The sequence below is a fragment of the Erigeron canadensis genome, chromosome 8 (genome assembly GCF_010389155.1).
Source record: "Erigeron canadensis isolate Cc75 chromosome 8, C_canadensis_v1, whole genome shotgun sequence".
Classification (NCBI taxonomy): domain Eukaryota; kingdom Viridiplantae; phylum Streptophyta; class Magnoliopsida; order Asterales; family Asteraceae; genus Erigeron; species Erigeron canadensis.
In genome coordinates this window covers 46,127,986-46,138,907 of record NC_057768.1, presented here as the reverse complement: position 1 = coordinate 46,138,907, position 10,922 = coordinate 46,127,986, and the positions used below count along the sequence as shown (strand labels likewise).

Here is a 10,922-nt window from a genome sequence, read left to right as displayed (position 1 = left end):
ATAATGAAATTTCATAAAAAGAACTATTTATTTTACAAAACAAAAAATAAATAAAAACAAATTCAACACCTAAAAAAATAGAGTTATATTAATGGCAACCGCATTAATTCATTTGATGCATTAAAATTTATATTTTGTTTTACGAAAATTCAGGAGAAGATGATTGATATATGAAATACTACTTTTTATGCATGTAACAAGTGGTTACTGACAACCTTAGAGCTGTCATTATCATTTTTCAAAGAAATATAATATTATGTATTTTAATTATTTTATCATATTATTTATAATATTTACATGTCTTATTTACAACTTATATAAACTAGCATTGTGAAAAGAAAGAAAAAAAAAAATCAAAAAGGAAAACCAAACACAAAACTAACCAAAACCCACGGTTGAAAAACGAACTTTGCTTTTAGCCAAAAATGCAAACCAAACTATGCTCGCCCCTTAATTGTCATCAACACCAGAACTTCTAATTTCTAACCGACACAAAGATTCTAAACGAACTACAGCAATCCGATGCACATTATTCTTGTGGGGATTACCCACAACCCTACCCTTTACATCTTATTCTGTGTTGACATATCTCCTAACTTGGAGTATGGTTTTTACAAAATCCAAATTTACAATCTTTTATCCCGTGTTTGTTCTTACAGCTTGGACTATTTCTAAGTTGTTTTACATTATATGACTAGATTCTTGCCTATCCGTATAAAGACGCTATCATCGAACAAACTCATTTCAAGGGTCACAATGGTCAGTTGTTGCCTATAAAAATGTACCGAATTCACCAAGATGTATAACCTCTAAACACAGTGCCGAACAGCATATTACCAATGCGATCAAGATGTGATATTCTCTGAACATATCTAACTTTACCGTCAAGATATAAATTTCCCTCTGCGCAACTGACTTCGTAGTTATGGTCTACAAGACTGGATTTGCTAAGATTTCACAATTTTGTGGAGAAATCTGGATAAACAAATCCATACTGTATCCGGGATCCCACGGTTAGAATGCAAGAACAAGGCTGCAGCAATGTCGTAATAAAATTTGTGTATATCTGGATTTAATGCCATGCGAATCAGCATAGCAGTCCATACATCGGGTGCTAACTTCACTGCTTGCCAAAAAGACGAAAACCCATTAACCACCCTTCTTTGGGTGGCATAAGCCTGCAAAGAATATGCAAACATGTAAGAATAGCAGTACGAGCAACAATTTCATAAAGGCATAAACGCATTCCACTGCAGTGGAATAACAAAAATGGTATTAAAATTTACCTCGGATTCCAATGTTTGTCTTGGACGAAGATTCTCATCGAACATGCAAGCGGCAGCTTGATCCTGAAGAAAGATATCTGCCACTTTAAGTATATCACGAACAATGAAAAGACGCACCCTGAAACCCTTCTCGGATAAGATAAACTTGAGAAGATCTTCTGTAGAAGCAACAACTGCATGCATGTCAAATGAGTTCCACTCTAGTGGTCTTGAAGATGACTTCTCAGCATCAAGCACTTCCTCGGCTTTCTGAGAGGATTGTTCAGATATTGCTACCACCTGGAAAATCAAAACATTACTCGCATTTCGATTGCAAGTACATAGGTGGGGTGGCGGTGATGAGAAATACAAAATACAAGCATAAGGATATGTGTAAGTGTTAGCAGATATATATTATAAGTAAAGGAGATGGCTACCAGGCGTTCTAGGCGATTCCATCTAATGGAACCATCATTACGAATAAGTAGCTCTCTCAATATTTTTCTCATGTCAGGACTTGGGTCTGCCAGGAGCCTTCCAATGACAAATGGGTATGCACTTTCAACAACTTTAAATTGAGGGTCTAACGTTTTTGCTGTCCCTTCAAGTGAGCCTAATGCCCTTATCACCAAGGCGTAATCTGGAGGAAGAGAGAAGTTGAACTCATACATAACATCATACAGTTGGTTCATTATTGCCTGCCATTTCATTTAAAAACAAGGTCAAATGTCAAAGACATGGAAACAAAGCAGCAACAGAGTATGAGTGCATCTACTGATCATGCTGTAACTTTTGGCATACGACAGAAGTCCCATTATTTGTCATAGATTCATACAGGACATTCAAACAAAAATTATTACAGCAGAACACATGCCGAGTCTATGAATATTATATAGTTTTAAATAGAACCTGGAAATCTTGGGACTGTCTAGTGCCATCACCAAAGGATGCTTTAAGTGCATCAGAAACAGACAGCATATCAACCCCTTCAGGAAGAAATCCCAATGAGAGAAAATCATTGGCCAAACCCAGAGAATCACGATTGACAAAGTGTACAAGCTGATCAATAAAACAGTAAATTAGAGCGGATCAAGACTGATGCATGAATTGGGGTCGAAACAAGTGACATGAATAATATGATTCCCAACTTCCTATGCTTTTTAACAGACAACATTAACCATTGATACCAAAAATATATCAGGAATTCCAAACAATAATATGCGAATTGTATTGTACCATCAGGATAAAAATACATATTTGAAAGCAACACAAGTCACAACATCAAAAGAATGAAGCCTTCAAATTTTAATAAATATACTAGAGTACATAATAATCCGAAATATCTGCTTAGAAACACAGAAAAAACTTATTACCACTCGAATAAGTCCAACACGATAATGGCGTGGTATATCCCCCATCATCCCAAAGTCGAAGTAAGCAAGAGCTCCATCCTTGGTAGCAACAAGGTTCCCCGGATGAGGATCAGCATGAAAAAATCCCACCTCAAGTAGTTGCATCAGCGAGCAGTAAAGTCCCTATAAAGCTAAATTCAGTAACAGAAATAAACATTTCGGTCCAAATGACCCTTCATGAAAGCATGTACTTGACAAACGTAAGGTCATCAGAAAATAAGTACTTAAAAAGTAGACTATGAAAAAGAGCTCCGAATGTCCGTGACACCTTATCTATTAGGTCTTTTCGGTTCAAAGACTCCTTTGACAACGCCGCATCATCATTAAGCTTAATACCATCAATCCATTCCATCGTAAGCACGGCTTTTCGAGTATAGTTCCAGTATATCTTAGGGACTTTAACCCACTTTTCCTTTGGGTAGGTACCTTCCTGTTGAGCTGAAACATATATCAGCATCTGAGTTATACCGATACAAGGCGATCTTCACCTAAACTTAATAGCACTTATCTACAAAGCAATACATACAGAGCTCAGTAACAAGCTTGTTATTGATGATAAATAGAACTAAAAGACCAAAATTTCAGTTCTTACTTCTCAGTAAGTAAGTCCTACCAGTCACGCAATTTAACTATAATATGATGCATTGTAAAAACTAGAAATCACTTACAATCACGGAAACCATAGAGAGACGCAAACCGCTCACAGTTCTGTCCCTCGAGGATGTAATCAATTTCTTCAAACATGTGTCTGACCTATTCAATGAGAATCTTAGGTCATGAAAAAGTGAATGATTGCATTAAAATTTTGACTACACTCAGTTGTTTAAGAACCTGGAAAATGATTAATTATCAAAATTCGAGAAACGACTTTTCAACAACAAAGAGAATATTTACTTATGTGAAGGTAATAATTCTCTACATCGCTGACACCCCACATTTATTGCTTTCTATGGCAACAATATCTACTTTCTTGTATTCAACCAGTCTATCCCTAATTTCTTAAAACTAGTGTTACACATCCACGAGATAGCAGAACCCGGACTTGCAACCATCCCATGACTTACTTCCATTTTATATCAATTGGGAAGTACCCAGCATCATACTTAGTCCTCACTCAACACATCCCAATGTTTTCTTCTAAATTCACAACCTAACCTCTTTGCTTGTTTTTCCACGGTCATCTTTTAACTTTAATTTTATTTCTCCAACTAATAATATAATTCAGACTTATTATATATGCAAGCTGTTGAAGAGATAATCATCAGAATACTACACAACATGTACCCGGATTATAAAATTTATCGTATAGTTTTGTGATGCAAGCAATAAATTCCTAATTACGTATCAACTGAATTTGTTGACTCACCGTCTCATTAACGGCTACGATTATATCCTTCCTTGCTTTGGCGAATCTCTTTAATTGACCCCCAATCATGTTAAATAACAGGGCATCAAGGGTCAAAGAAAGTGACATACCAGGCCTTTGCACTTTTACAGCTACTAGCTCCCCTGTATGCAGATGAGCTGCAAAACTTGAAGTAACCAGGAAAGCCTATTAGATTAATATAGTTATTCACTTATTCCAATTGCCTACCATATTCCGGTATTATCTAACCTTTATAAACCTGTCCTAAAGATGCTGCCGCCATAGGCTCTGGGCTGATGTCTGCAAAAATTTGTGAAATAGGGGCACCCAACTCTGATTCAATAGAACGCATTGCAACCTTAGTTGAAAATGGAGGAATTTGATCCTGGCATGCAATAAATATTCGTAACTGTGAGAATGCTAACTTGGATAAAATCAAAACTATTATTCTAAAAAATGGTATTGTTATAAGATATGTACTTGTAATTTAGCAAGTTCATTACGATATACAGAAGGAAGTATATCTGGTCTTGTGCTGAGTGCTTGTCCAAGCTGTCAGTCAAATCAAAATAAAAGTAATAAGATTGTAATCTATTTTAATAACACACCCATTCAACTTGATCTCTCGATTCTCTTGTCAGAGAGATAATACCTTAACCAGAAGGAAAATTGTGAAAATGACAAATAACAGAAAAAAGACTTGCCTTGATATAGAAAGGACCCAAACGGATGAGGGTATCACAAAACTGCAACAATTAAATCAGAATAATTAAAATGTGCAACTACATAGGTTAACAAACTTGCTATATTTGCTGTTTCACACTTTCACTGTTTTATAACAGATACTACAACTACGTCATTAAATAAAATAAAAAAGAAGTAAAACAAAGTCATGATCTACCTTCGCTGCACGCTCCTTGATGTCATGAATAAAAAAGTGACCCAAAGAAAGCTTAAAGACCTCATATGATATATATGCTGCTCTATACAACGCCAAGAAGGGACCAAAACTGTAGTACATAGAGAGACGCTTAGATCTAGAAGTAAGTGCATTTCCAAATTCACTTTCGAGTGATTCCTTCCTCAATCTGGCATACTCTGCAGATGGTTTCTCCCCATGCACACTAGAGAATCTCGTAGAAAAACTGCATGGAATGCAACTATATAAACCAAATGCATAAAAAGTACATGATACTTGTAACTAAAAAAGACACTTAATAAACACACACTCATAAACAAAGATATAGCTTAGCTTGCCTTCTGCAAGGACCAGCCCCCAATGAATGAGTATTTTGTATAGCTGCAAATGAGTGAAATTAAAATCAAACTGATTGTACCTAGTGATCGTAATAACAAGATTATTAGAGTATACATTCATAGATCGAACATGATGGTAAGATACAACAACAACAAACAATAAAAGTCATATAAACACGATTCATGTTAGTATGTACTAAGGCCAAACTGGAAGAATGGACAAAATATATTCCCAAGCAATGCATTACAACTCAAATCGTAAATTGCCTAATCAATGCGTTTGGTGTTGCGTTTTCAAAATAAATTATGAGTTTTGAAAATAGATTTTGCATTCTCAAAACTGCGTTTTGATTTGAAAAAGCATGTAGGTCTCTAAGACTACGTTTTCATAGCAGATAATCACATCTTCATCCAAACACTTTTTTAGATTATTCTTGTTCTACAAACGCAATAATCACCTCAAAACGTAATCTCATAGCATACGATAATAACAATTAATAAAAAAAAAAAGTTGAAAAACCTAAAATTAGATACAATGCACCTGATTGTATGTAATAAAGAATTCAAACTACCTACTTACTCTTTTTGTTTTAGGCAATTTGATATTCAAGTAAGTTATTAGTAGTGAAGTATTTATTAGACAAGATAACCTAAAAATCATAAAATATAATACTCCAATAATAATAATAAATAATATGTATATGTATTATATGTATGTAAACCTGCAATTCTTTTTTTTCTGATTGCTGCTAATAACTGGCGGTTAAAGCATGAAACCGCATTATGCCGCCTCATCGATGTCAAAATTAATAATTTGATTTCGGTAAATTTATATAAAACAAATAAATATAGAAATAGAAAGAATTAAATTAAAAAAGATTGATTGAAAGTGGGGATAAATAGGAGAGGGCGGAAGGGGAATAATGGGTGATTGCAGAGTAGGCGGTTAGAAGGGGGAGGGCGGTTAATTACTGACTGACACGTTAGCAACCAGATGGCTTCTCGTCAGCAGCAGCACGGCGACGACGAGACATCAAACCCACCAATCCCATTTATTTTTATTTTTATTCTATTGATATATCCATGATTATATGCTAATTTTTTTTAATAGTTAAGAAAATAAGAAAAGTTCTACCAAAAAATTGATTTTATGTGTATTTTAAATTATGTAAAAATTTATATAGTGTATATGGTAAGAATGTTTTAGATTTTTTATAGAAATAAAATTTTGAAAGAAAAAAAGTTATGATTGTACTCTTAATAGATTGGTTAATTATACAAATAAAAACTTTGACTAAATAAATTTATATTTATATTTCACATATCTAAATGAAATTTAACCCTTACATAATAGGTTAGTCGATGCCTATAGCCGTCCTCAAATGGTGTCTTCCAAAGTTCTTTCCAAAGACTCTATTTATAAACTGAAAAAATAAAATAAAATTTACCAACATATCTTTTCGTCGATCTAATCATTTTATTTTTTCATCACTCTTATTTTTCTCTCTTTGTCCATTAGTCCATATAAGATGCAACGTGTTTTGTTTGTATGTTGTTTGCAAGTGCAGCAATTTTTTTTTCTATGCAATAACCTACATTACTATGAGACCGTCATTATTTTTAACTTGACCCATGTTTGCTCGACCCAGCATATGAACTTAAGCTATAGAGATTTATATATATATATATATCACTTATATATATAAATCTCTTTATTATTAATAATAATTATTATTGCATTATTTGGCACATGCCATGAAAACTAAACATTAATGATTTTGACTAATTGGTGCAATAGTGTGGTAACACAGTTTGGTTATCAATCATCTGGACCGTGCTTCTGTCATAAAACCAATCACCAACTGCGTTCGCAATAGCCTGCAGATAAAAGAATATGTGTTAAAAGACAGATAAATATTAGAATCATAGCAAACATGTACCAGATGATCATAAAACGTTACCTTGTGGTTCAATGTGGAAGAAGGATTTCCTAACCATTTTGACTGGTATTCGCACTGGCCATGTGTAAAACAGTTGTTGACAAACCATCCTCTCGATGCACCATTTCCAACAACCGATAGTGCATCTAAGAACTCTGATCTAAAATCTATGTATACCAAAGACAACAAGTGTTACAAGTATCGGGTGTATTACGTGTGTTCTGCTTGATAGCTATCACCAAAACTAGTGGTTAAATTTTCCAAAACAAAAGAGCAAAGATCTTGACCTTGTAGACTTTGGATTTGATCTGCTGAGCATGCATTTATGTCTTGCTTGCATTTGGTAAATAGTCCTTTTGGATCTGCTTGTGGTGTGGCCAAGATGTTTTGTACCTTAAACAATTTTTTTATTTTTTTAAAATCCAAAGTCAATCAAGGTTCATTTCTAATAATGGAACCAAGTATAAGATTTCATCTTTCCGATCGACTTGTATTTATAAAAGAACGTTGAAAGCTTACCTGAAACGTATCATACGTGGCGTGCAATATGAATACAGGCGTTTGGACATATGGTATGGCAAATTGTGGATAGAAGCACTGCGGGGTGTCATTTTTATAAGTTAGAACACATATATGCTTATCACTTGACCGCTTGACTTTGTATCAAAGTTTTTTTGATGTTGAAAATGCAACACCAGCAGTACTTACCAAACTAGGCTTCATTTTTGAAGTGCATTCAGGATACAAGTTCTTGGCTGATCCCTACATGCATAAATGCAAACATTTATCTTTCTTTTTCTGTGTCTGATATGAAGGAATCACAAGGAGTGCTAGAAATTGAGAGAAGGTGTGTACATGTAATGTAACAATGTGATCATAGTATCCCTCAAATTTATATTCTCCAGAGAGGTCTTTTCTGTTGTATGTTAACGAGGCGTTAAGTACTTTTGGCATGTATATATCTTGATGAAAACATTTTCTATTGAACAGAACATACAGGCCATTAAAATGTTCGTTTGTCTAAGTTGACTTACACATGAGCAAAATAACCAGCGTCCGAAAAACATTTCACTCGGGTACTTGTTGGAAAGAATGCTCGAAATTTGTCACAATGTAGTATGGAAGCCAATCCACCAGCTGAAGACCCTGACAAAAGAGCCTATATCCAAATTTGTCACAATATAGTTTTGCAAACTAGAAACAAAAAAGCCTATAAAGAAAGGTTATGGATTTACATTTGATGCAGACTTCATTCCTTTGCCAAGTAATTCCTCCATAATGACATTGAAGACCCTTGCACCCCTAAAGTGAAGATTTGTAGCCTTGAAAACAAAATAAATAATTTTGGAAGATTTGTTTATATGGTAAAGTAATGAAACTAGATGATGTAAAACTATATATAACTTACAGGATCAACTGCTTCTATATCTCCCGTCAACGATGATCCATCACAATACCTAATGACAACCCTATTCCAGTTGTAGAAGTCTAGCAAAAACAATCAGTAAGTTTGTAATTAGTTTTAGGGCCTTTTAAAGTAATTAATATAATCGTTACTAGTATAACATGCCTATATCTAATAGAATAAATAGTTGAGGGTGTGGATATAGTTTATACAGTACTTGGATTTGATTCTGGCTTGTTGCTCATAATCCCAGTGAAATTATAGTCAGTACTTTTCATCTTCTTGGATGAACCATATTGACTATATGTTCGTGTACGGCAGTCATCTACTGAACTGCACCATCCTCCGCCCTAACATATATAAACAATCACGTAGCTAGTAAATTCACCACACATACAAAGACATATTACTTAATATGATAACTATCATCAAGGTGGTCTAGTCTAGTGGTTAGGTGTCATGTTTTCTCAGAAGATGTTTCAGAAGTTTGAGACTTCTTTAGGTAAACATCCGGGTTAGCCATGAAAATGGTATGAAACGGGCAAAAAAAAAAAGATACTCGTATAAATATACAAGAAATATGTGTCATACATAGATGACCCAAACAAGAAAAACCTCTTTCATTTATACTATTTGATATGATATAAACATATAAATATACAAAGACATGCATGTCACATGTATATGCATATACCAAGACTAACCTGTATGTGGACTAGCCAATTGTTAACACTTACTCCAAAACCTGTATCAAACTGGTATGCTGGCGGGCTTCCATCCAAACAAACTTCACACAACCATATTTACAGCAAAGAAGAACAAATTAACTTCCAACTAAAAGAAGAAAAAAGTTGTTTAAATGATTATACATATCCACCTGCTCCTTTGGCCAGGGCTCCTTCAATGATGGTTATAGGCACTTCACTTGTGCCTTGTATTTTTAGAATTGTCAATACACATATAATTAGTGTGTGTGGTAGCCATTGGTTAACTCCTTCCATCTCTAAAAAATTGCAATTGAATTACTCAAGGTGAGATACATATGTGTGTGTATACAAGAGGTATATATACAATGATGTGACCATATTAAAATAGACTAATCATTGTACAACTCTTCTAAATTTGTGATACATCCAATAGGAAAGTAGCTTCCTGATATCCATTTGAATTTCCTTTTCAACTTTGTTTTTAATTGACATGTCTTAATAACTTGGGTTCTTCAAAACTTCTTTATGTTGTTACACCTCTTTTGTCTTTCTTTATGCTAGATGAATTGATTAAATTTTAACAAAAGAAAGTTTTATGGAAACGAGAGAACATTTATTTATGAAAGATAAGCACGAGTAACTAGCTAGAAATGTAAAGTTTAGAATAATACCACCATAAATATAGACATTATATGATAAAAAGTGTCAAATACTAATTTGTAATGGTTGTATGGAGGTCCATGCCACTACCTTCCACTGAACAGAGCACTTTGGCACGCGTGATTAGGTTAACAAGACGTGGCACGTGCGGTTTGTAGCCCACGGGTTAGTGATTTACGCACCTCAAGTTAATTAATGCATTGTCATAGGTAATAATCCACAATACATATAATTAAATTGTTGAATAAAAACATTACTAATTAGTGTTATGCAAAGTAATAATGCATTATCATAGGTAACCCGCAATATTGGCATTAGTCATTAGTGTACTACCTTTGTCATGTATAATACAGTAATTGTTTGTAAAATGTCTCTCGTAAGTTCCATAAATAAAATTTTATTGACAGTATTTTATTATCACTTTTTAACCAAAGAAAATGTAAGATTTGAATGTACACTCATATGAATGAATAATATAACCAATATATGTACAACGTCTTTAATAAAATAAAATAAATATTAATATTAAAAGAAAAAAGAAGCAGCAAATTAATTAGGAGGAATAGATCAAGTCTACAGATGCCGTGATCGTGTTGTAACTGTCAGTAGTATCTATACATCCTCAATGGTAACCACTATATATAGGTATTTAGCTATATAGGAATACAATCATGAAAACGTTCTCAAGCTTTTTATAGATGTTGAAAAATATATATTTCGTTTCGTGTCTTTCTCATTTTGCAATTTGCACCAACTTAAAGCAAGTAAATTTATTAGCTAGTAATTTCTATCATATATGTATGCGTACACACACACACACATGTAATGCTTTTTACAACATATTTTCAAACACTATATTTATAGTAGTTGGCAATCAATTTCAGAATAAAACAACTTTTGAAGTTGCATA

The 10,922-nt window shown here is 33.7% G+C and overlaps 2 protein-coding genes across 2 annotated transcripts; both read right to left on the bottom strand.

Annotated features, from left to right (window-relative positions):
• Nucleotides 1-395: 395 nt before the first annotated feature.
• On the bottom strand, nucleotides 396-6,348 carry LOC122580178 (uncharacterized protein slr1919). The gene is made up of 14 exons (XM_043752451.1): nucleotides 6,023-6,348; nucleotides 5,301-5,343; nucleotides 4,945-5,188; nucleotides 4,748-4,789; nucleotides 4,524-4,595; nucleotides 4,293-4,428; nucleotides 4,044-4,201; nucleotides 3,346-3,430; nucleotides 2,946-3,115; nucleotides 2,639-2,800; nucleotides 2,175-2,324; nucleotides 1,703-1,963; nucleotides 1,287-1,565; nucleotides 396-1,178 (listed from the first exon to the last, which is right to left on the bottom strand). The coding sequence occupies exons 1-14, from the start codon at nucleotides 6,093-6,095 to the stop codon at nucleotides 948-950; spliced, it is 2,106 nt and encodes a 701-aa protein (XP_043608386.1). The 5' UTR covers nucleotides 6,096-6,348; the 3' UTR covers nucleotides 396-947.
• Nucleotides 6,349-6,999: 651 nt separating this feature from the next.
• On the bottom strand, nucleotides 7,000-9,696 carry LOC122579118 (pectin acetylesterase 8-like). Its single transcript, XM_043751224.1, has 12 exons — nucleotides 9,523-9,696; nucleotides 9,350-9,432; nucleotides 8,863-8,995; nucleotides 8,649-8,728; nucleotides 8,476-8,562; nucleotides 8,275-8,399; nucleotides 8,096-8,156; nucleotides 7,949-8,002; nucleotides 7,760-7,837; nucleotides 7,528-7,633; nucleotides 7,262-7,407; nucleotides 7,000-7,178 (listed from the first exon to the last, which is right to left on the bottom strand). Exons 1-12 carry the CDS (start codon nucleotides 9,644-9,646, stop codon nucleotides 7,083-7,085), a joined length of 1,173 nt encoding a protein of 390 aa, XP_043607159.1. The 5' UTR covers nucleotides 9,647-9,696; the 3' UTR covers nucleotides 7,000-7,082.
• Between the last annotated feature and the right edge of the window lie 1,226 nt (nucleotides 9,697-10,922).

Bases quoted from the DNA above. Each gene is read 5' to 3' on its own strand.
- LOC122580178 (XM_043752451.1), bottom strand. From the start codon at position 6,095: ATGAGGCGGCATAATGCGGTTTCATGCTTTAACCGCCAGTTATTAGCA. The intron at 5,344-6,022 runs GTTTACATACAT...ACTCATTTGCAG, and splicing joins CAGAAAAAAAAGAATTGCAG to CTATACAAAATACTCATTCA. The intron at 4,202-4,292 runs GTTAGATAATAC...CAAGTTTTGCAG, and splicing joins TTTAGGACAGGTTTATAAAG to CTCATCTGCATACAGGGGAG.
- LOC122579118 (XM_043751224.1), bottom strand. From the start codon at position 9,646: ATGGAAGGAGTTAACCAATGGCTACCACACACACTAATTATATGTGTA. The intron at 9,433-9,522 runs GTGGATATGTAT...GGTTGTGTGAAG, and splicing joins AGCCCTGGCCAAAGGAGCAG to TTTGTTTGGATGGAAGCCCG. The intron at 7,408-7,527 runs GTCAAGATCTTT...TGGTATACATAG, and splicing joins TCAAATCCAAAGTCTACAAG to ATTTTAGATCAGAGTTCTTA.